The sequence below is a fragment of the Trachurus trachurus genome (genome assembly GCF_905171665.1).
Source record: "Trachurus trachurus genome assembly, chromosome: 3".
Lineage (NCBI taxonomy): Eukaryota > Metazoa > Chordata > Actinopteri > Carangiformes > Carangidae > Trachurus > Trachurus trachurus.
In genome coordinates this window covers 24,134,177-24,160,460 of record NC_139893.1, presented here as the reverse complement: position 1 = coordinate 24,160,460, position 26,284 = coordinate 24,134,177, and the positions used below count along the sequence as shown (strand labels likewise).

Genomic DNA, 26,284 nt, shown 5'->3' with positions numbered 1-26,284 from the left:
TAATCTGCAACCAATTAAAGTGTGACTTTTAGGAATGCTAATGTGCCACATGCTGCACTTATATCATGGCCTTCTCATACACAGACGTCACCAAAAATTCCTCAGGAACTTCAAGTGTGGGGGGGATTGCTTGTGCACTCTGCATAATGTCTGAACAGGAAGTGTTTAGGCACCAGGGATATATTTTGCTTAATGTTTTCCTCATACTCAACTCAAATTAAGTTTGATTTTATGCTGTGTTTTATGATTCAAAAGAGGTCAGGAATGATTTGCATATTTTGACATTTTAAACAATTCACAGCAGCTCAAAAAAGGAAAAAAAGGATAAAAAAAAAACCTGCCTGAAATCAGCTACAGTGGGTTTTGAAGGAGCTGAATGGAAGGAACCAGTCTGGGTACTCAATTGTGCTGTTAATATTATACTGTCAAATGGAGAGGACAGCACTTGACAATGAAGAACAATGAGTATTTCCAAGCCTTTCATGTCCAGCAACCACTGGCATATTGAGGAGGGCACTTTTACCGATATGCTATTTTAGTGTTTTATTGACCAAGACAGGGGGATGAGGTAAAGTGAGGGAATAATAGGAGGAGGAGGAGGAGGAGGAGGAGGAGGACGAGAGTCATTTTGGACACAGAGCTCTTCCCACCTCCTACCTACTCCTAACACCTCGACTGTATTCGAACTCACTGATACTGTGACGCTAACCTTTCTTGTGCCCTAATGATTGTGGCAGTAGCCCAAACATTAGTGAGACATGTTGGTGACTGGAGGGAAACTACATTAGTTTCAATCTCTGCACCGCCTGGGAAATCCAGGGAGCATTGGTCCCAACGGTTCCTTCAAAGCTGCAATGTGATTTTTTATTTATTTTTTTTAAGCATGGAAACGGCACCAGATGGTCGAGCTATATTGCACAGTTTTTTTCTAAATGTGAACACTGACAACACCTCGATTGTTTGGAAGTTGTCGTCTAAAAAAAAAGGCCATGACTTTTTTTTTTCTCACCTGTTATCTCTATGGCCTGAAGACTGATAAAGTTAAGGCAATTAAAAACACTTGGTTGACAAATCATGGTTAAAAGAAACCAGACTTTAAGAAGTTGACAGTGCTGACACTGCCTCATGGCATTAAGATAATATCATGTAAATCCTATCTCTGCCTTTGAGAGAGAGAGAAAAAAAAAGTTTATGTTTGAGCTGCACCAATTAGTTGATTTAATGGATAAATTCATGATTAATAGGTTGACAGAAAATGATTCAGCAACAAATCTGATGAATAATCAATAATTCCTCTCTTGCCCAAAATGTCTTTGTTTTTAGCTTCTACAATGTGAGCATTTGCTGGCCTTTGTCTGTCGTGATTGATGAATTTAGACTAAAGAGGTTTAGGCATCTTTAGTCTTTCTTTTTTTCTATCTTTCTTTATTTCCTTATTTCTTTTCTATATTACTCCTATTAGAATTTGGACAAACAAAATAACTGAGAACTAATAGATGAATTAAAGATCCTATATTGCATCAAGTAAGATGTCTTGGTTATTAAGCAGCCATAGAGTATAATACCAGAAAAGTATAAAGGTACTCAGTCCAAAGAGAAATGCACACGGTCACATTAAGTAACTGAGTCTTAGAACTACCTACTTGGACTTCTTTAACTTTGTGATGTCACAACAAAGCAGTCACCACTCTCAGACATACCCCCCATGGGCCCACCATCTAACCTTACATGATTTGGTTTCTCTGAGCATTTTGCAAGCCTACAGTATATATAATGCTCCAATAAACAAGATTTACAAAGTGCTTCAGATTATAAAAAGTAATGGATTCATATTTAGTTGGATCGGGGATACACTGATAAATGGTGGAGCCTAATGTGCTTCCAAGTCATAAGAAGGATTATCAATTCATTCTAAATTAGCAGAGCCAGTATTGTGGATAGTTGGATACTATTTGAGAGACACTGTTAGTGTTCAAACATGTTTTTAAGTAATGGAGGATGTGCTGAAACATTTTTTTTTTTTTGCTTCAAAATAAAAATAATTCATTGAAAAAGTCAAAATATGTATCAGAGACAATAGTTGATTTGCTTTTGCTATTGGAGAGGTAAGAGGGGACCTTACCTGGCAATGTTTCTGAATTGAAAATAACAATGGCTGACTTGTACTTCTCAGCTGGGAATCCAAAATGATGTGGGGGTCCTGAAATCATTCATTATTCACCCGACCTCAAGAGGTTGGTTGTCGGGAGAATGTAAACATGCTGTCACTTTTCTGATTGGGGCATCTTCTCAGAGTTAAATCTCTTAGCATATATTGTGGATGGGTTTGGCCAGTCATGAGCCAATTGTAGCTGTCAAGATGAGGGTAGCAGTCACACAGCAGGGGGGGGGGCTCAAAAGCAATGACAGCAATGAAGGACAGGCAAAGCAAACTAAAGAAGGAGCATCAAGCTAAAAACATAGTTTACGCTTGCTGCTTATCACAGCCTCAAGCTGGATGTTGTTTCAAGGTAGACTGCTCATCAAGATGAGTGATGCCTGGTGACTTGGAAACATGGCCAAATTAGGGTGCAGGGGTGGCAATAGTGCTCGTGGTGGTGAGGTTATTTGTGTCTTTAAGGTATTTATACCTGCTTTACCAGACTTGTATACTCTACTGAGAACATCAAGGTTTGAATATCCCTAAATGTGGCCAAACTTGTGTTTTAAATGAAAAGTCAGCGAGAAATGAGACGTAAGAAAATTAAAATCAAGCATCAAAACATCTTGACGTGTTGTGCGGTGCTTAAGACACAGAAGTCTGTGGCACACACAGCAACAGCTCTGTGATTAATACCACTGACAACGCAGTAACTAATGATCGATTGAGGATGCTTGGGTTCTAAAGACCATTTCCCCTTCACTTACTTTGCCTTTTTCAAAGCCATCTGATATTTTGATCACCGGCGGAGGCCATGTCAGTTAAATTAATTACTAATTTAAAGCTGGAACCTTCTCATTTGCACAAAACTCTGCTCATAGAGGGAGATTTTGAATGACTTGATATTTTCTGATTCTCCTGACATCTGTAAAGATTTCATCATACCATGTAAAGAGAGTGTGATTAATAGCAGTGACGCTGACACATCTTTAAAACAATATATGTTCTTGTATTAAGCATAAATTAGTGCTTTGAAGTTTGACACTTCTGCTGTGTTGTGCTAGGTACAGCAGTGCATGTGTGTCAGACAGAGCTGGAGGATGATTAGACTGCATCTGAGAAAAATAATTACATCATGCCAGTGGCTTCAGTTACTGTCATGTGCTCTTTGACTGTTTATTTATCTTTAACATAAAGTGATTTTAAATGAACGCCTCCCCCCCTGGGCGGTCCTCTTCATACATTTAACTCTATCTACAGTTTCCCAGCGTGCTCATAATGTCCGTCAATGAAATCTTCATTCATATCGAGCAAGAGAAACACAGCCTAACATTTACAGGCTGATGTATTATGCAGCAGAAGCTTTTAAAAAAGATGATTGGAGAATTCCCATCTGAAACGCAGCTGCAACATCAAAGCGTGAGTGGGAGGAAAAAATTAAATGGTACAGATATAAATAATGGTGGACTTGATGTCTTTGCTAATTGGGATCTCTGGCACTCAGGTCAAAAGGCCTCCGCCTGGCGAAGCCTAAGGGGAACTTTTCTGTTGTGTCAAGGTGCTGAGGTGCAACAACATGTCGTGCTCTCAGTCAAACTATTTCACTCTTTAACTGAGACTTGTTATCAGCGAATATGCACGCCGTGTGCACTTCAGCACTACGGTGGAGCCAGTGGGAGTGTGACGTCATCGCCGGAGCAAAGAATACGCTGAGTGTGTGTTTCGATGCTCAAATGGAGAGATTCTCACACAGCTGAGGGGAAAAGTCATGTGCTGAGTGTGTGTGTACATGCGTGCAAGTGTGTGTCAGACGATGCACCGACCATCCTTTCCTGACCCACTCTTAGAGCCCCCCCACCCCTCACCCCCTTCTCAAGGCCTGCCAGGCTGCTGCCAAGTAGCCTCACAAACACTAGAGGGCTCTCTCCATGGACAGCAACACGGGCACCCCCTCTGCTGTCACTCACACTCTGCTGCACTCACACACAAACACTCACATTCTGCTATGCAATGATGAGCATGACCTTTACGCTGACTATCTTAATAAGACCTGTGTAACACTCTCCCAGCTCCTTGTATTTCAAAAGTCTGAGCTTTAGTGTTTCTTTTTTTCCCCACACATAAAATTCCCTCCCTTGTAAATGCATGTGTCAAGAATACCAATCAACTGAAGCACAGAACTGTCAGTGGAAGAGAGAGGAAACTGGAGTGAGCCTGAATGGATACAATAGTTCTTTACTTTCCATTGTGCCAGCAGGGCCACAGTGTGCGTGTCCATCTGTTCATTGCTTTAACCCTATCAAATGACAGTGTAAATGAGCAGCCTGGGCTTCGTTTCACTGATCGCTTGGCCCCCTTTCATTCCACTAATAACCGAGAGAACTTACGCGTCGCTGCCTCAACAAAAGGCAAGAGTTAGAGCGCGGAAAGGAAAACAGAGACGCGAGGAGAAGGACTTCACCTGCACGCACCTTATGTGATATATATCTCCAGCTTTGGCAATGTGAGACGATAACCTCTGCGGCGCGTCCGTGCCCGTGCGGAGCGGCGCGCGTTCATTTGTGCGCCTGTTGACCCGGCTCCTCATCAACCCAATGAGCGCCGTGGAGGGGAGGCTCTCTTCGCCACCGCGCATCTCTCCTCCATCTCCTCCTCACTTTCCCAGTCGGCCAGCAAGCCTGTCGGAGCTCTTAACTAACAACCCCAACACTGTCACTCCGCCTTGACAAAACTGCAGGAAGGATTTCTAGCCTCACGCCTCTCCGCATTTTACCCCCCTTCCTTTTGCTCATTGTGCCGCCACCACGAACGAAACGCGTTGGACTTTTTTTTTTTTTTTTGCGGGTTGTGAAGGGGGGGAAAAAAATAAAGCCATGAAATGATGCAGCAGCGGAGAAGGATGCAAGTCTCACTAGTAAGTATTGCTCTCCATCATCATATATATATATATAACCCTAACAGGTATCACTGTTGGGCAGCGGTGTTTTGTGGATGGGCTTTAATAGGACTTCCCTTTTTTAATCCATCGCGGGGCTGAAAGTGCATTCATTCCCCGGCGCATTTGCATGAGTGAGATGACACGGAGAGACAGACCAAGTCTACCGAGAGGTCTGCAACTTCGGTTACCTTCTTTATTCACGTTTCACTTGTCTCTGTCGCGCACATATGCTGTCAGTGTATGGTTTATTCTCTGTAAACTGGACTGCTTATGCGCTCCGGCTCCACGTTTGGCGCACCGAGATGGACTGATGGGAAGCGTTAGTGTCATCAATGGGTATAAAACTTCAGAAGAGAGGGAGAAGGGAAGAGAGGGCGAATTTCGGGCATAGTCGGGAGTATGTGCGGTGAACTGTCACCGAGCTACAAAAGGCGAGCATGCCACAAACTTCATGGAATCATTTGCGGTTTCATATGTCTCGTCGGGTGGTTGTAGAAACTAAACCACGAATTGCTCCCCGTGTGCGGAGTCCAACCTTGGACAGCTCCTCCGCTGCCGGCGCTCGGTTTGTCTGCAGAGCTTTCTGGACCGGCTGCTTTCTGGCGGGGAGCTGTCCTACCCCCGTGGTGCTGAAACCGCTTGCTTAGTCACGCACCACAGTGACTTGATAATAGACAAAAAGAAAATAAGGAAAAACATAAATATATGTCAGATATTTATGGGGGAAATTCAACATGGCCTTTAATTTTATATATTCACATTTATATTCTCCTCTTACTCATTTCTCCTAAATATTTTTTTATTTATTAACAGTGTCCTTTTAGGTCGGTGCCTGTAGTTGGAGAATGTCACAGTAACTCGGATCTCTCCACACTTTATGGTGTTGCAGTTGCCTTCAGGTGGAATACATTACAGTTTATTGTCCTTGGAATTGCACTGCTGGAACCATGTATTACTCCACACACCGGCATATGACCGCAGTGACAAACTGCGTGTAGTAAAAGTTATCAGAACTAACACTGACACTGTGCTGAAATCAAGCCATTCTGTGCAGCGATAGCATGTCCACCTGCATCAGTTTGAGCAGAGGACAGCTCAAAGCCAACCCTTTGTGTCTGCTTTTTTTTTTTTTTTTTATCCCTCCGGTTTTGCATTCTAGTGAGCAATGCAACATCAGTGTGTTGTACAACTCAAGTGACCAAGCTGAGTGAGATGGATGTTAAAGCTTAAACTGACTTTGATTAAAGGGCAAAATTTACATTTCATTGCATACTTTTGATTATATGTCACAGGAGTGTTGTATTTAATTTGACTGTTGTTTGATTAGTGTTGAAAATAAGTTTATGTGCAGCCTTCTAAGAAAGCAACAACTTCAGTCTGATTTAACACGTCTAATACAATGATTAGACTCTACGTACTTTCACAGTGATTTCATCAGTACAACTATGATATCAGTGAGCTGCAGCGCTGTTGACTTCATGGAGCTCACCTGCAACCAGCCTCTCTATTTAATACTGTCACTATCGCTTGAATACACGGGTTGTCTGAGGAATTTGATTGCAGCATAAAAGGATTTTTTACACTCGCAATGTATTGTCAAATATTAATCATAAGGAACATGTAATTTGCTCACAATCTTTCTAGGATAATCCTCAGAACAACAGATTAAAGCAGTGCAATCTGATGTGGTGGGCTCAATAACCTCAGAATACGCACATACCAGTTTTGTTGTGCAATTGTAGCAAGATGATACTAAAATCAGACTGGAATAAAGGGTCATGGCTGCCACAGACAGATCATGTGTGATGATGAAGTGACATCTTAACTTCTTCTACTAAAATGAGAATTTTCCTTCTAGATTTTTATTATAGTCTTTTTTTCTTTTACCTTTCCGCTTGCCTGAGAAGCACATTCCCCCTCCTTCTATCATTCTGGCTGTCTTGTCTGATTTGTTCAAATGTTTGTTTGACTCCACTTTCTTATTCTTACCTCCCTCTTTCCTCCCCAACCTCCTGACAACTGCTCACAAGACTAAAGACATCTAACAAACTGTGATTGCTCCCTTATAGGTCTCCCCCTCGGAATAACACCAAATGGATTCTGTGCTGAGCGCCTCAGCCCCTCGCCAACTGCTATGGAGGCATACCATGCAAGTGACCTTTATCACACCATGAATGCAAGCTCTGCCGTTCAAAGAGGACACAAGTAACCTTTTCTTATTATCTGAGGAGCTGTTGATCTAAAGAAAGTAGGGGGAGACGAGACACGGCGAGAGAAGAGTCTCGTAAAAACAAACAAACAAACAAAACAAAACACACAAGGACAGGATGCCAAAGCGGTCCGAGGAGATGCTCATGGATCTGTGGATGTCCTTGCTGCTGGTGTGGATTACTTGTGTTCCCTGCGTGTCTATGTCCCCTATCATAGGCCAGTCCAAAAGTACACAAACTGGTGGGTCCGCAGCAGTGGCGAGCGGTCTTGGCGAAGGACAAAGATTACTGAGCCGCGCCAAGAGAGGATGGGTTTGGAATCAAATGTTTGTGCTGGAGGAATTTTCTGGACGTGATCCAATTCTAGTTGGCAGGGTGAGTGTGCTGTGATTGTCAGCATTATATTAAGCTCGCTTATCGTGTGGAAACATTAATTTGGCCATTTGAATGCTCCCTCCATTTTTTTTTCATCCCATGGGCAGTGGGAGGGTTTTGCTTGTCAAGGGGAAGCAGAGATATGGGGACAAGAGAGAGGGTGGTGGGGGGAGGAGAGGGGTGTGTTCGTGTGTGTGTGTGGTGGTGATGGTGGTGTGTCTCAAAATGCTTTTGGAAATAATTAAACTCCCATCAAATATTGGTGGCAACATATTTTTTAGCTATTTTGGATGTCCTTGAAAACCAAGACACTGTTGCAGTCACGCATTTTGCTATGTTAGTTTTTACCAGTTACTCTCCACACTAAATACAGATGCATGCCCCCCCCCCCCCCCCCCCCCCCCTTTTAAAAACAAAAAATGAAAAAATGAAAATCTCCCATTATGGCGCACATCCATTTTTTTTTTTGCCAAGGCATGATTTACAAATTGTGCATAGCCCGGATAAGAGAGGGCTATTTTAGTTAACTGTAGTTTTATCCATTGCGGCGCTGTAATGAACAGAACTGTGGGCTAATCCTGCGGCTAAGGGCCACCTGCTCCCTGGCCTGTGTTGAAGTGTCAGGCAGGTTTCGGGGAAGGGGAAGGCTGCTGGCCAGCCTGGCCAAAGCAGCTTGTTCACAGCTCATTGCTGGGAACTCACCTGGGGAGAGTCAGCCTGGCAGTCACGTTCGCCTCCCCCCACCCAGAATATCACCCAGCCACACTGGCATGGGCCAGAGTGCAAGCTATCAAGCATAATATTTGATCTTGTTCAGTAATAGCTTTTGCAAACAGTGTTTTGGTGCCTAATATTTGATAATTGGTGGGTATGCCTTTCTTGTTCATGGCATATTGCCATTGTGATACACTGGAATATTTTTTTTTCAGCTCCAGACATGGCACCTGACAGAACTCTAGTGAAAAGAAAAAAAGAAGTGTGTTGCATTTTTTGTTGCATAAGAACAATAAGTTACATCTGATCCCAGTCAGGTTTTTAATTTGACTTTCTCGTCAGCCTTTTTTTATTTTTTTTAATCTCTCTACATTGTCATATGGCTGCATCAATTAAACATTTGCCACCATGCGGGATTTGCACCTGTGTTTTCTAAATACCATACGAACACAAAAATGCTGTTAAGTGATGCATTAATTTTTCAGGCGAGTCAATTAGGCAGCCTCTGCTGGATTTGACAATGGCTGCTTGTCAGAATGCTGAAACAAACAAACACTCACCGGGGCCACAGTGACCATCCGTCATGAGCTTGAAATCTGGAGGTTGGATTGCAGCTGTGAGACACTGAGTATCAAAGATTTGACAGGTCCGCTGTGTAGATATTACACTTGCAAAGATTTTCTTAAAAAAAAAAAAAAAAAAAGGGCCACACAGAACATAAGGTAACAGAAGATGCCCAAAGTTTCAGTCCATGATTCCAAGCTCACACTCAGTGCACTGTGTACCTCTGGTCTGAGTGTGAAATGATCTGCAGATTCTTGTTCTGCAACAGAGGATTTGGTGGCACAGAATCAAGCTATTCTCCAGTCATGAAGGATGCTCTCTCTCAAGGTCTCGGCTAATGTTTTACAACAAACTTGTCTCTAGGATAGGTTACTCATAGGTGTACGCATCTTCGTGTTGAAGGACAATGCAGGGATTGGGCACGAGGTAGGAGGAGGGGGGGGCAGCTCCGGGGCAAAGAAGAAGAACGTGGCTTGCCTTTTTGCGAGGCGATGATGATGGGTTGCGTTCACTGCAAGGTTAAGTGCTCATGAGTATGCCTGGCAGAGCAAAGATAAGTCCTATGTTAAACCAAAATGGCACTGTATTGGTTTAAGAGTATAAATCTGCCCCCCCCTCCCTTCAGTACCTCTGTCTCCTTTTTATTCTCCTTTCTCCGTGTTTCTCACACTTAATTAAAGAATGAATCAAATGGGTGGGAGGCGTGATTCAAATGGGTCATACAGCTCTGTGTGTATTTTGCACAATTTCCTCCACTGTGCGTGTGAGGCTGCCTGGTGTCTGTGGTTGTGGGCTGATTGTCAAGGAAAGTCCGGGCTGAGATTGCACTCTTCATCCTATGGTGTGTGTGTGTTTCATTTTTTTTTTTTTTTAATTTCTGCTGCACTCTGAGGCTTAATTATAAATGCATCCCCAATCTTTGTCAGAGACCGGGCTCCCCTCAACTACCCCAACACTGGGACTCAGAGTGAGATATGGCGTTTGTACGAGCGATGGGGAGAGATTGTGCCATCGATTTTTAACAGCGTGTCATTCTCTGTGTTCTCTCTCAACAGAGACTATTAGCATAAATGCAGGGTGGAAGAGGGTGAGGGGGAGACTGAGGTGTGGAAGAGTGAGAAGGACGGCCACGAGGTGTGACAGCACCCTTCCCTTTTTTTGCTGTTCTTCTTCGGTGCGTCGTTTCGTGACATTGTGATTCACCGAGTGCTGCGTTCGTCAGCCCCCATCAGTCCCATTGGCGTCGGGGAGGCAGACATGCAGTACCTGTTAAAGTGAAGCAGGGGAGACAGCTGTGAAAGCTTGTTGCTCGGCTGTAGCTTAAAACGAACACGGTGTTGGAAGGGATTTCGGGATTACTCATCATGAGTCGGGGACGGTTTAGAAATAACCCGTCATTAAGAATAGAAATAAGCAAATGGGGTGCAAAAGGTAGATAGGCTCTAAAATATCATTCACATGGACTGATTCAGGGGACACATTTGCTTGTTGTTGATGGCGAGTGGGAGATGCCACTTGAGTGAGTAAAGACCACTGGAAGGCAAGGAGAGGGTAATTTTAGGCAAAGTAGCTCTTGATTTACTATTGCACAACCATAATGGAAAGGTGTAGCCTGGGCTTTGAAATGAAAAGTCCTGTAGTAAACAAGGTGGAGGAAATCGTGCAGAAAATATCTCCTCATTGTGGCATGAAGCCTATTTGAATAGTCATCCATGTTTCCTCAAAAGTTTGCCCTTTTAATTAAAATTATTTCAATTATTCACACATAAAATATCTATTTAAAAAAAAAACAAGCAACTAATTTACATCAGGCCATTAAAGGCAAAACAAGAAAAGACAAACAGTGAACAAATTGCTGTGTTTGCACCAAAGCAAAGCAGAATGTGTTTTCTTTGTAGTGCAAGGCAGATTGATGGTTAGTGCTGGAATCTCTCATAGCCTTGGATGTAACTTTTCCAGACTCCTTTACTTTCCTGGGGATCATTTAGCATGTGATACGTGTGTGTGTGTGTTAGGATTAATAATGATGGATTCACGTCAGAGGAATTGTAGTGCAGATGAGGTAAATTGACTGATCCCTCATCCCATTGTCCAACACTTTTATCCGCCACAGCATTGTATGTGTTTTTCCACAAAGAGAATTGATAATCAACCATTAATATTCATCAATTCAGGCTGAACTGCAAGATTGCAAGGACTGACAGCGATACAGAAAGAATAAAGGCTTTGATTATTGATTCAGCAAAGACAACGGATATGTCCATAGGAGAAAGAAAAAAAGCTTTGTCTTTTTTCATGTATGTGCTGGGGGAAGGAAGCACAGGCTTCATTCTTCCAAACAAGCTGTTTGACAGGATCCCCAACAAGAGGAGCCACAGTGGTATCAGATCGGTCGTGAAATATAAGTCTGCAGGGGTTTTTCTCTACAAGCACAAGTGATTTTCTGTAACATGGGCGATGTCCCCCACCCCAAAAAAGGTCTTTTTCTAGTACCGACTTGTCTGAAAACCTTGAATCACTCCTTCTTGTTTTCCCTGTACATGCAGGTGAAACTGATAGGAGGTCAAAGCTTACATTCCGAACGAAACGGTGTATATGTGTTTCTTTACTGAATTGTGTATCTGGTGGTTTTCTATGTTCTAAGTTAAGATTGAAGTTTTGTTTGTGTGTGTGTGTACATGTGTCTCTCTGTTTGTGCATGTTTACCACAGTGATCTGGGCCTGACTATACCATCTTTATCTGGGATAGTTTTCCGAATTGAATCCAAACCTTTTTGTTGCTTTTGTTGCTTTCTGCACTTTGGACTGCTAGTACAAGATGTGGGACATCAGTCTATAAATACTGATGCGAGCCTCTTCTGCTCGGCTGGATTGCCTTTCTCTGTCTCTGCCCCCCCCCCACCTCCACCTCTGCCTCTCTCCCTCTCTCTTTCTCTCATTCCCTCTCACTCTCTTTCTCCGCGATGGGGTGATTATGGAAAGAGTGACTCTTGAGCCCAAGTAAGCTTGCCTCCAGGGCTGATGGGGTGTGGTACAATGACATTGTTAAAATTTCTCCAAGTGTTTAGCTTTGGCGATGCGAGGCAGCGAGGCAAAGCTAAGACGAGATTGAGTCCTGAATGCAGCTGCCGGAGCAGCCTAAGACTCCCAGGTCCGGCCGGGGCTGGGGGCGTGGGGGGGTACTATTGGTGGTTTACAACAGATCAAAGGTTGATCCCCCTTCTTGACTGAGTCGTGCCAACGTTGCCTCTGATTAGTGAGGATCCCCCAACTTAATCTGCACATACTCGGGGCTTCAGCAATTGAGCGGATATAAGACTCAGCCTTTGACTGATGGATGAGGAGTGGGAGTTAATGAGAATATTAGCCGAATTATTGCCAGTGATTGATAGCCATTATGACACAAAAATTATACGCATTGGCTCGGATATAATAAATTCTCCAATATAGGCCAAATTAGGCACAGGTTCCTGAGCAGTAGTGAGAGGGTTGAATCAAAAAGCTGTCATTAAATTCAGGGAAGGAAAGCCCATCAATGTTTGCAGGACTTAATTTCATTCCATTTGGTTTCTCACACCCACAGCAGCTCCTGGAATGCAGCGCTGTGATCTCTTTTCAGGCAGCCCCACAAAGATCCATATTGAGCTGCAGTCTAGCAGCAGCTCCTCTGTCTCTCAGCCCTTAGATCTCCATTCCCTTCTCTTGTGTAATTTAGAAAAAAAAGAAAAAATCATGCTAACATCTCTCTGTCCTCTGCTTCTTCCTGCCTTCCTCCTGCCCTGTTACTGCCCTCTTCTCTACCCCCAAGGCTCACCTGTACAGTATATCACTAATGCCGGCAGGACCATTATATCAATGGGCCATGGTCACAGTCTTTCTCTTCCTTTCCAATCTCTTCCTCTGTCTCTCCCTCCCGGTCTGTAATAAAACACTGGGCCCAGCGGTGGCTCTGATAGAGCTGTGGGATCGCATTAGTGCTGCCCTCGAAGAGCTTGACAGGTTGTCTATGGCTTTGTGTTGTCGTCCTGGTTCCCATTAACAAGCTGCGTATGTCTATGTCCGTCCGTGTGTGTGTGTGTGTGTGTGTGTGTGTGTGTGGGTGTCATACACTAGCCCATTCAGAAGTGTTATAGACTCGAATGAGAGGAGCACACACAGTTTTGGATGGCGCATATTTAGACATGAGGGTTATGTGTACAACGGTAAATACAGTGTGTCCAGGAAGCTTTATAGCTGCGGTATATTTTCAAACATTTGCAGAGGTGTCAGCGTGGACATATTTGTGAAATATATATCACTATGTGTTTTAGGCTGAAATTGCTGCCTTGAAATCTGAGGCATTTCAAAAATACAGGTGAACTCATCCTCACTGGCATTATTACATTTCCAGCAAACACATTGGCATTGCTCGTGTCTTGAATGTTATTGCCAAGTGATTTTGTTTTTACCAGTCTGTCAGTGATCATTTAATGGAAGCACCGTCGTGTCTACTGACAGTTTGCCATTGGCAGATGCGTCCTTTTATGGAAAAAAAACAAACAAACAGAAAACGCTCATTCTGTTCCCTTCTTTATGTCTTTTTAAACACACCCACGTGCAATAACCATGGAGCATACACAGCTCTTTTCTTTCCCTTCACATGCACCTCGTAACTTCCTGTGCGTTAAATTGCATGCTGCATTTTCATAAGGGAGATGAAATCATGTTTCAGTTCAGTGTTCAGTGTATCGCAAGGAGGCACATGACGCGTCTTGTCCGTGATCCGGCGGAAGCTCTCTTGTGTACATGCATCAGCTGCAATAATAATTTAACAGGAAAGCACATCCATTCACATGACTTCGGAGTCCCCTCAGCAGAATAACAAGCTCGCCGCTATCGTTCACATCTGTGGCTTGGAATCATTAAATCCATGTTTTACAGTGAGCGGCTCACATGGGGGCCCCTTTCCTCAGCTTCTGCATCAGTGCTAATTCATAGCAAATGGCCCTTTTGTGGTTTCACCTTGAACCACGTCACTGTGATTAGCTCTTTCCCATGTCAGTGTTTGTCAGTCAATGGTGTCAAACTCTTTGGGGTGGAAATCCAGAAAAAATACCCGCCCCTAATTATCCTTGCACATACAGTACACACACACACACACACACAACCTTTTAACTGCTTTCCCTCTCCTCTCATCTCCTCTGCTTCCCTCACTCCCTGGCTCACTGGGCTTGGCCTGGGCTGGCTGTGCGGAGGTGGAGCGCTTAGCAGGCTAAATTATCTGGCACTCTGCCTTGAACTTTGCTCTAACTAATTTATAGGAATTAAAGCGGTTCACCTCAAATGCTTGGCTTGGGCAAAGCTTTGGCTAAATTAGGCTGGTATCTTTTTTACCAAAAAAAAAAAAAAAGAGGGAATTTTCTTTGCTTGGATTAGATCTTTTTCAAAGCTTCAAGAGATGGATTTGCAATTTAACAAACTTAAACCTCTTGGCTTTTCTGCTGTGTTGAAGTTAAAATGATGTTTATTTCTCAGACAAAACATCAGCTTGTGTGTAATCATATTCTAAACAGGCAGCGATAGACAACTAAATTAAGGCAACATTAAAGAGTCTGATGTTGGACATTATGCTTACTTATGAATCCAGGCTGTGTTTTGCAGCCAGAACACTGGCCAAGCATCAGTAGCAGTAAATGAGGTTACAATTATTCAAATCTGATTATTCAAATCAAAAGATTATGATTATCTGAAACCTGCTAATTGGCCCTTGCCTCTGACATAGCGGTTGTGGGCACTAGCCACGACAGCAACAACAGCAGTGGTACCAGCTAAAGATTTCTGCTCCCTGTGCCAGTGTGCTCTTGTGGGCTCAATGTTTGGCTCAACTCCCTAGGCAGCTCCTCTCCTATGGATAGAGCCCAGCGTATGTGAAATGCTGCAGGCGGCTGCAGGCGGCTTATCCCTGCGCCTCTGCTCCCATACACGTCCCATCAGCCAAACTGGGACTGCCGGAGTAATCTTGTTAAGAATGGATGTTGTTATTGTGCGGCTGGATGTGCATTTGGCTTCATGGTTAGCTGAGAGCACACGTGGGCTGGAGCGGGAGAGACAATGGGGAGGGAGTTTTGGATCCAGGGCGGGGGGGTTGGTGATTGCAGAGAGGGAGGGAATGAGTGCCTATTTCTGGCACTTAAAAGATGACAGTCCTCAATCCTCTTTCTCTGCCTCTTTACTTTCCCTTCTCACTCCTCTCCTCCATCCTCCCCACCTTTCTCACCCGTCTCATACCACATAATAACAACAAAACGGCCTCTGTAAGCAGCGGACGTGACATTTACTTGAAGTTCGTGTCTTCACCTATAACAGGTATTAAAGATAATGATTATCATCACTGCTGGGTGGAAGGCAGTCACCTCAATCACTGAGATGACAATAAAAAAGAAAAAAAAAAAACCCACACACAAGATGAAGAATCAATGGCTCCATCCATGCTCCCTCTGCTCTCTCAATCCTAGCACTCCTAACACTGGTATCTGGGTGCCAACAGACTGTGGCTTTGACCTTTCTCACAAATGAATTATTTCAGTTTAATGATCCCTTCTGCAGAAAGAACAAAAAGATAGCTGAAATAATAGCCAAGGGAATAGAGGATAGATGTAAAAAGGGCAGCACCCACACACACCTTATACCTTATGCTCCTACCTTTACCTGTCGAGACATCTGTATCCATCTAATAATGCTGATAAACTTTGTTTGTGCCTCCAAGGTGCATGTGCTACATCTAGCCTGAGATTTATAAATGAACTGACTTCAGGCGAAAAGAAAAAAGAAATCTATATACCCTGGATGTAACAAGCAGGTGGTGAGGATGGAAATGCACACACACATTCACACACACACACACACACCCCCCTTTGTGTATGTGAAAGTGACACTTTCTTCTTTACTCCACCAATGTTTGATTAATTCTTCCTTTTTTTCCCTCCCCTGTCGGATCAGAAAAGGGGGTGGGATGTGGAGGGGGAAGGATGGGTAGATGCATGAAAAATTCAAAACGTTATAATATAAAATCCAGATGAATCATGAATGCTTAATGGGAATCAGGGCCGAGCGTGCAGGATGTTGAAATTGTTCTCAAAGAATCCTAGTGTATGCGCGTTGTCTGCCAGTGCAGCGTGCACAATGAGGGACACGGCATGTTACGTCTCCTCTCTCAGCTGCTCTCTCCTCTCTCGATGGCGACGAAATGAGGTGCTCAGGGAGACTGAATAGAGGACGCCAGAAACATGTGAAAAGCTTTTAGGGGGCTAGAGGCCGTCTGTTATCGAAGTCTGGCTAATTGCCTTTATCCTAGCCCCAACTGCTTGTTGTTCTGCTTGTGGATTGGACATGCACCACTGGTCTATCTGATGAAATATTAACAAATCTTTGCTAACACCCGGTCTTCTTTATTGTGTTTTAATGAAATGCAGAGTTTCAAGAAAAACTTCTGCTATTATGAATAATAGAAGATCCAATTAGTGGAACATCATCACAGATGAGTTTGATGAAAGACTGGACTGGTGTAATGTCAGAGGAGTGTGAACATTTAGTTATCAAAGTATTTGAATTTAGCAGAGTTGTGTAGGTTGATCACTTTAAGGTTTGATGATGCCAACCGGGAGATTAAACCCTGTGCAGCACTTTAATTACAAACAAAGATCTGAGCTTCAGCATAACTAAAAACCAAAACAAAGTTCCTCTCACTTTTTGTATAAGGACGATATTTTTTGTTTTATTTTTTTATTTATTTTTTCAGTTTGTCATTTCAGGATTAAGCCATTTTAATACATATTTGTGGAAATGGCACCTAAACTCTAAGGCAGCATATGAGTGATATTTTAGAGCAAGCGTTGCTAAGAGACTCAAACCTACTGACTTAAACATCACACAAGACATGTTTCCCCCACTTTTTTTTTTTTTTTTTAACGAGCACACAGCTTCTGTTAGTGCCATTAACAATTTAAGCTGCCTGTACCTTTACAACATTAACCACTTGGAAAGGCCTATCGTATGCTGAAGTGTGTATTCCACACTGGATCAGAATCCCTATAGATTGTTGCTACAGTAAATGAACACCTGCTGAGTCACTGGCACCAATGCAGCAACACTGACAGAACCAACGCTAATGTAAAAGGCATAACTTAAAATAGCTTTTCGTAAACTTTGTTAGTAAACTTTAATCTAGAGGGAGTTCAGCATCAAACCTAATTTCTTTACTAACTAAAAGCTGACTCCTGAAGTTGGCACAGCAAGTAGCTAGCCTCACCACTTTCTGATAGAAACTCACTGTAACTTTCTCTCTGTACTGAAGAGGATTATATTATTAATTATCCCTGTTTGTATTGTTTAAATGGATCAATGAGCAGTTCTCATGACAAGCAACGTGACCACCGCCTATTCACAGGAAGAGATCATTTTCAAAAATGCACAAATAGCCCCTCTGGGACTACATTTTATATTTTTGGTCATAACATACACAGATTTCTTGGCTAAACTGAATGTAAAGTAATTTCATAATTGTTGTGATGCACAAATAACTGTCATAAAAACAGCCATCCATTTCATCTATGCTTATCCTCTTCAGGGTGACAGGAGGCTTGGATTCTGTCCCAGCATGCATTGGGCAAAAAGGCAGGGTACACCCTCACAGGCTGCCAATCTATCACAGGGCGAACACACTCACAGACCAACACATTCACACTCACATTCACACCTACAGGCAATTTAGAGTTTCCAGTTCACCTAACCAGCGACTCTGTGGGCAGAAACCAGGGCAGACTCAGTGAGGCCATACAAAACCCCCACAGTACCATTTATAAATATTATGTTTGTTTTGTCTTTTTTGGCAATATTTAAAAGAAAGATAAAAGCAGCTAAATGGCAGTTCAAATAAAATTAAAGCTTGATTCATCCGTTGCTTTTATGTGAACACAATTAGGAATCTTCAGAGTAAAGCATTGAAGTGAAAATCCAAGAATAAAACATTGTCAACAATATTTTCCTTTGAGGAAATTCTCTTTAAATACTGAGCACTAAAAACAAGAAGTGTAAAGATACTTTCAATTCCACAAAAACAACGGCGCTGTGTCTTGGAGGGAAACCCCTGCCGAGTCTCATGAGATGACTCTCCTCGCCTCTAAGAAGAGGAGCACTGCCAAATGGCACAGTGCCCTTTTATGTTACTTTCTGTGCTTTATCTGCATCATGAAGCTCACGTCGCTGCTGTTAGCCCGCGAAGACGAAGAGCAGCTGTGGTGAGGCAGCAATATTTTAATGGCTCCACAGATCTTTGAATGGTTTGTCATCGGGGGGAAAACGACCTGGGCCAACCCCAGAACCATTGTAGCCTCCATCTGGATGGAAGCAGTCACACAGGTCCTCATTTCCCTCCATCTCAATCTGTGCAGCACTCCCAGTGTTTACAGAAGCCGGCGCCCGCTTGAATCACCACTTGCCAAGATGTGGCATGTTTATCAGTGTCTCTCTCCGCACACAGTAACACGCCGGCACATAAACACAGATGCACATGCAAACACAAACACACGTTGTCTATGTGTCTCGTTGAGTGGCCAGATAAGAAAACATGACATTATCTTTTTAGTGTGTCTGTGTACCTGTGCATGCACATACACACGTGTTTCTTGCCGTGCGTGTGTGTGTGTGCGTGTGTGCAGTCAAAATGCTAATGTCATATCTGTCTTGATGACCTTTTCTTCTTTGTTGATGCCCGGTGTTTTTATAAATACCATGCTGATATCCCGGGATGTGTAATTACCGCACCAAAGCAACATGCTACCTCTTTATTAGTTTTCTGACAATGGCTTTCCTCGTCACCGCTGAGTGCTGCGTGTGTGTGTGTGTGTGTGTGTGTGTGTGTGCGTTTTAGAGTGTGTGAGGCTCTTCTGTTGTCCTGTTTACACAGCTGAATCCTCGCCCTCTTGCTCCTATCTCTCTCTCTCTCTCTCTCCCTCTCTCTCTTTCTCACACACACATGTCCAATAAAGACAATGGATTGAGAGTGTGATGTTGCTTCTATTTATACATGAGTTTAGCTGAACAGTAGTTATAATAACCATAATATCCCATCCCAGTTATTCATCCAGAGGAGCTTCTTAGAAATGATCTCTAGGGATTCATAAATGGATCATATCCAGCCCAACACATAGATGAAATTAGGATGGAGGGATTTAACCGAGCAGATACCTGAGAGTGGTGTATTACTTCAACAAACACCACATCAGACGGAGGCAGCATTCAGATCAGATGTCTTGAGCAGGATTTCTTCACACGATATGTGTGCTAACATTTACAATGCAAAAATAAGAGCGGGATTCCTGCCTTTGTTGCATCACCGGTGCGGAGGGAGAATGCATGTCAAAAAGGTCTCTGTGCATACGTAATTGGATTGTGCTCTGCACAGGCTCGGCGTTTGTCGATAAGGATCACACTCCCCAGGTTCGACTCCGGGGATTAGGGCAGAGGCCGTTTGATCTCGATGGTTTTGCATAAAAATCACAAGTCTCCTGAATCCTGTAGCAAAGGAGCTGAGTTAGCTAATTGGGAGGTGCTGCCGCATGCATGGACTTCCACTGTAGCTTCATGTAGTGTCCTCAAGATGCCTTTGACAACGCCGCAATTACAGTCAGAGTGCTTTGTTAATGATGCTTTCAGAGTAAGGAAGAATAGAGATGGGGATTTGAGTCATAGAGCAATTGATGCACTGTTACCATGCTTTCAATACAGCACACACACACATACAGTACAAACCCAATACCGTGTGCATGCATGTGAGTGCCAATAGCATCTTATCCCAATCACAGCAGGCAATCAGACAAGAAACTAAACATATCCATCATCAAATAAGAGCTGTGGTTAGCCTCAGAATATGAAAGTGTATCCTGAAACACTCTGGAGCTGCATTCAGGGTCCCCTGCGTCCATACTGGGCCCACATGCGTCTAAGCAGCCAACGCAGCAAAAGCAGAAAGGGGTGTGCCAGTTACGGAACATAATTGCTACTAATGACCATTAGGAGTTTGGTTTTCATCCTCCAGGGGCTGTAGAAAAGGCCTTTCGTCTTATCAGTTGATTAGAAGCAAATAGACGGGGCCGGATCCTGCATATTAAGTAAACAGGGGGCTAAAATGGTGTTACTCTATCAGGGGAAAGCCTAATGGAGTGGCGGGCAGCTCATCCTCCGCTAATGCCCGGGCTGCAACAAATGGACAACTGCTCACAAACCTCCGCTCCACTTGTCAGATATTGGGAGCACTTTTTTCTTTCTACCACCAGCTGGGAAACAAAAACAACAACAAAGAGTGTAGCATCAGTACAGAGCTTCAGTTTATTTTTCTGCCTCTGTTCAGAGCCGGCCAATAATAAGTGTCTTTACCACAGAGCAGCACAAAGATTCTGCAGAATTTAGTTAGACCTTTGTGTTACTCTGGAGTAAAGACACTTGTGCTTTTCCAGCAGCAGTGCTTGTATCCAACTGTCAGGGATGGCAGCAAAGTTTCTTTTTGTTTTTTTTCCCTCTCCGTGAATTCATTTGCATTATGCAAATGAACAATTGATATGGATCTTCTCCCCTCCGATGAACATTTTGCACAGCAATTTGCCAAGCAAGTAATTACTTATTGACAGAATGATATTACACAGGAAATGACTGCATAAAATGGCAAACTCATCTCATTGAAATGGTGGCAAAAAAAATAATATGAATAACAATAATAAAATTAGAAATCATCAGTTAAATGGACATGAGTTATGGTGGCTCGCAGTCATCACGGCTGTTCTCACTACGCTCTCTTTACCACCACCTGTGGTTGCACTCTGGGCTCGTGGCTTTGCATTTTAATTAATTCCAAACATTATTAAGGATCCAAATTCACTGTCTCACTCCACTGCACTGTGCAATGTAGTTGAGCTGCAGGAATATCAGCAATTATACATATTGTGATGGAATATTTATGCTGTGTTTGTGTAACCTGCATGTCACATTGTGTCGTGACGAGTGATAAGGCCTTTATTTATTTTGTTTATACATTTATTTATTTAATTTCAACTGAGGAGTTGGAAAACATTTTGAGGTAATTTGTCAGATACTTTCCTATATAAAATCAATAAGCAGTAAAGCATGCATTTACAGTTTCTAGATTTATTTAGCTGGACATCATGATTTAGTTACAGTGCACCAGTTTGTTTTAACACAAGATTCACTTAAATTATGAAATTATGAATCAAAGGCTGGATTAGAAAACTGTGTAAATGTTTTTTTTGTTTGTTTGTTTGTTTTTTCAGTTTCCAGGCCTGTTTTCAGCACAGTGCTGTAAGGCAACACCAAAGCAACCAAAGACACAAAGCATGTCAACATTTTGACCTCTAGTAACCTTGAGGAAAAAAAAGTCACCCAGGTCAATAGAGCTCTCATAGATCTGTCAGCAGTGGCAGAAAAATGTGCCTTATCTTTAAAACAACTAATTCATAGTGATTTATCTCATGGTTATATTTCCCTTTTCTCTGTTTCCACCTTAATTGCAGAAAATAAATAATTTCCCAGCACATTGATGTTGGTGTGTTTGCGTCAGCGCCATTCCAGCTCTAATATTGAGCATCCCAAGAGATTGGCACCTGGAGGAAAGCAGAGAAGGGAAAAGGAAAAAAAAGAGCCAGTGTGCAGCTGCATTTTCTTTCTCAGTAATCGAATCCCTCAAAAGGGGTCCATTTTTCTTCATCTCCCCAGGTCCACAGGACCTTTAAACAGAGCAAGGCACCAAAAGAAGGCGCCATAGAACACAATTATAATTCCAATATAGTCTTGTAAAGAAAATGTAAACAGATAGCCAGGCTGCAAAGCTGCCCCCATTTTCCCAGAAGACTGGTAATAAAGTAGAAAAGATGTAATACTGGAAGAGGCTTTTTACCCCCTGTCCTTTTCTCACTCCAGAAATTGAAAAGTGTGGCTGTCTGCCGTGACAGTGGTGGAAGAAGTTGTGCTCTGAGATTTATGAGAGATTTAAGGGGAGGGGGGCAGAGGAGGGGTGGATTTGTTTTTTTTTAACCAGAGGCATTAATGCTGTTTTCCAAATGAGCTCTAATACATGAGTATTGATAAGAATAAATGGTGCTGGCAGAGCTGCTCTTTCCACTACAGTAGCTGTGTATGTTTTGCCACAGGCTTAATTTCAGAGTCCTCTAGACTCTGAGGGGGTGGGATGGTGGATGGCGGCGGTGGCGGTGGGGACACACAAACAAGCCACTGTCCCCTCCAGAAATCTAAACAAGAGCAAATTGGTGGCAAATTTTGATTTGTGCTTTCATATGTTGGTAAGTTTTGAATTCCTTTAGCGAGACATTTCTATCCCCCATCCATAGTTTTCTGGTCTCTTGAATATTCCATTTGTTGTGTGCTGTCATGGGGGTACTTTTTTTTTCATGCCCGATTTTGTTTCTTCTCCTGTTTATTCTGCAATCATTGGAATGCATGAGAAAACAGCAGTAGGCTGCTTATGATAATTTCCTGCCAGTTGTTGCAACTGTCCCAATAATTACTGGTGGTGGAAGCTGCTCTCATGCACACACCACAGCTCAAGGGGAGCACATACGTACAAGACTGAATGTCCTTTTTGTTGCACTCATTCACAGCAATCACTGCTTTTCAAATCAGCTGTCAATTATATTTTATAAACAAGCATACTGTAGCAGTCATGTGGTCAAAGGTGTTCAGCTTGTAAAACAAGTTTAGATGTTATTAAATGTACCATAAATGTAGGTGCTTTATAAACCCAGTCTAGGTTCTTGATAAATGCTGTGAAAGTATCAAAGCTTCAGTCCACAGAGAAATACACACAATTCAGAAACTGAGCCCTCAAAACGAACCATCAAGACTAACGTAACTTTGTGATGTCACAACAAAGGAGGCACGAGGACCCGCCACCCCAATTTTGTAGGATTTTTTTTTTTGAGTAGTTATCTTAAATCTGCTATAAATAGTTATTACATCACACAGAAAGCAGTCAGCCTATCAGAAGAGAGGACCCAATCCTCTCCTCCTATCGGTTCACCGACCTGCTGTCACTAGAGCAGAGAGAGCCAAAATGTGAAACTACACTGAGATGGTTTTTGGTCCCTAAAACCACTCTAAAAATTAAACACAGGAAAAGTTTAGAATGTAAGACCTTTACACAAAGACGTTTAGAATCCTACAATGCTATTTTTTTATGTACAGTTGAGTTGAGTCATATGGGCCTTTAGGGTAAGATCCAGTGCCTATATCATTACAGTGTGGCTCCAGCCTGATAGACTTCCACTCTCAGCCTCTCTGGAGAAGAGGCTCCTGGATGATTGCAAGTGGCTGCGCAGTTTCCTGCGAAGCATAAATCACAGAGATGAAGAGAAACCCATGGATGCTTGTACTGGTATGTGCGTGTTCTGGTATATGAATATGACTGTGTGTCTCTGTGTGGGTCTGTATGTGTGTGTGAGTGTGTGAGTGAATCTGAGGCCAAGAAACAGTAAGGCCCAGCAGGCCAGGAAGGCTTGGAGGAGAGGGTGTGGGGGGTGTGACAGTTTAGTGTGAGAAGGGGAAATGGCATGGTGCTACTGAGGCTAGTCATCCGTCTGCTGTGACACCCAGCGTGCATGGAAGATGTCCCCGGGACTCAGCAAGGCAGAGAGGAAGTGTGGTCGTGCAGAGGAGTGGGCGGCAGTGCGAGAGTGTCATCCTCTCTTTACGTGTGACTGTCTCTGCTCCCTTGTCTGTGTGTACTGTATGTCTGTTGCACATGGACTTTTTGCTTCACACTTGCTGTCGTTCGTTCTGACACGCAATCACTTCATTCTCAACCTCCTTACACCTATACTTGTGAATGAAAGGACCAAAGCGTCTGGCTTTTGTGATTGTTGTACAGATTTACTGCAGAGTAGAGACCCAACGCTGAAAGTTCCAACCAGTGATTACCTCTTGAGAGTATTTACATGCGCAGATACAAATCTGCCGCCACCAGTGACGGACTAGCCATAGGGAAATATGGGCAAATGCCACAATGGCCGCATAATGATGCGTGAAGATGCAGCCGTGCGGGGCCAGCTGATTTACAGCCGGGCAGCTCTGAAAGACTGAAGACACAATAATGTAGAAGTTCCGGAGCAGGGTAATAGCTCACCTACAGGGCTGTTCCCCCTATAATCAGAACCTTGTTCCAGTCTGGGTTTAATTCCTCCTATTAGTGTGCAATTTTGGTAATCAATGCATTTATTCTTTTCTCATCGTCATTATGATCACTGTTTAAAACCACCACCACCATTTTTTTTTCTCTGCTGTGAAATACTACCTCACATTTAGTTTGCAGAACGCATTATTTTTCCTTGACTTTGCTGCTGATCCCAAAACTTGCAAGTGTGATTTCTGCCTACCGAGGACTCACAACGCTTCTCGACCCTTACTGTGCATTACATTTTAAGAGGTACAATGTTTGCAGCACAAACCGGCACACGTATGCATGAAAGTAAACAAACAAAACAGCATTTCTAAAATCATAGATTTTGTAGGCAGTGTGTTATTGCAGTGTGAGTCATGGGAAGCAGAAAACACCACAAAAAAAAAAAAAAGCAGTGCCTGTGAAGGCCGAGAAGCCTCAGTGAAAAGCTGTAAAATCTGTTTTTAGATTAGGTTTTTTAACTTTGACAGATGATCCCCCCACCTCACACACACACACAAATCATGGGGAGGAGGACAAAAGTGCAACATGGCACTTCACACAATTCAAAAAGTTTCAAGCACACATTGGATATTTCAACATTTCCACATGCATCAGGGACATACCATTATGTGTGTACAGTGTAAGACCAAAAGGCAAATAGTATTTTTCTCTTACTATGTTTTATTGAGATTTTGCATCATGTTCCCATAATGCTTTAATTGGTGTTGGCCCGTCCTGGTCACAGTTTGCACTGGCACTGTGGATGCACAATGATTACAATTTGTTACTTTTAATGCTGGAGAAAATGTCAGAATGTGACAATTAGGGAGCAAAATATAATTTGTATTTAATCATTTAAGATGTGTTAGAGCCACTCAGATCACTCAACCCTTTTTAGTTTAGTAACAAGAGCATGAGTGTGAAAAAACTCACACTTTCTTTTACAAGTAAAAAGTCCCACATTTAAACACCTATAATTGGTCACACAGAAGTACTGGCAGAAAATATGCACTTATTTAATAATATGGACTTAATTTCCTCATTGAAGACGATCTATATCTAATATAGTGGAGAAGTGTGTAAAAAGGCATGCACTGAAAATACTCAAGTAGAGCAAACACTTGAGTCTAATTCTTAAGTATATGTATTAAGTAACTTCACACCTACAGTAAGCAGACAGAGTGGTGCTGGTTCTGTGTGTGTGTGTGTGGGTTTGCAGGATAAATCATTCATTCTCTGTCACAGTATCTGATTACATTTTGTCACGCCCAACCTCACCTCTGACACCCCCACGCCCCCTACCCGTCATCCATTACACAATCTAGTTATTACTGGTGTTACCGTCTGCATCCAGTGTCTCGCAGTGGGTGAGCCATTTGGGAGAGAGAGGAGGATAGAGTGAGGCAGAGGGAGGCTGAGGGGGGAGCCAAAGTTGCTGGGATCATAATGGCTCCCGGTTGCCAAGAGTGTGGTCAACGTGAGCCTCCAGCACGGAGACGAGGCCTAAACCTACACCGAGGGATATGAGCGATCAATCAAAGTGCATCTGCATACTGAGGGAACTTCCCCCAGCTTTTCTGATTCCCTTCACAACTTTGATGAGTGCGGGAATGGAAACGCATGCTGTGATGATTTCTTCCTTCCCCTCCCTCTCGCTCCCTTTCTCTCCTTTTCCTTGCCCGTAAACAACATGAGCACGTCTCCCGTGTGCCTGTTATGTTTGTGTACATTGTTTCCAAACCCTTAGGTGGCCCGGTGGTGGAGGAGAGGGAGAATTAAAACAGGGGAGAGAGACAGAGCCCAGGGATGAAAATGTATTAAAGACACCGGGAGAGACGTCTGCTGAGAAGAAGACGGAGAGACTTAGAGAGCTGGATTTTCACACTATTACTGTTTTTAGATCATTTTAGTGCCTTCAGTAACTACGCTTTGTCAAAAAAAAAAAAAAAGATGTACTGCTGCATCCAAACATCTTTGTGGGATGTAGCAGTGTGACCCACAGCAATAGCAGCTGACCGCACAATTATAAATACAACTCTGTGATGTCTCTTGCATATCCACATTGATGCCATTAGACTTATCTTCCGTCTCTATTTCTCTGCTATAAATATTTCATACTCATC

At 43.0% G+C, this 26,284-nt stretch overlaps 1 protein-coding gene across 1 annotated transcript in view; it reads left to right on the top strand.

Moving 5' to 3' along the window:
• Positions 1-7,405: 7,405 nt before the first annotated feature.
• cdh8 (cadherin 8) overlaps positions 7,406-26,284 on the top strand; it is a gene marked incomplete at both ends in the record, with an annotated part of 94,340 nt that continues 75,461 nt past the window's right edge. The window contains one exon of the mRNA XM_083969279.1: positions 7,406-7,663. Coding sequence (XP_083825405.1) covers positions 7,406-7,663 — 258 coding nt within the window. The remainder of the gene's footprint in view (positions 7,664-26,284) is intronic.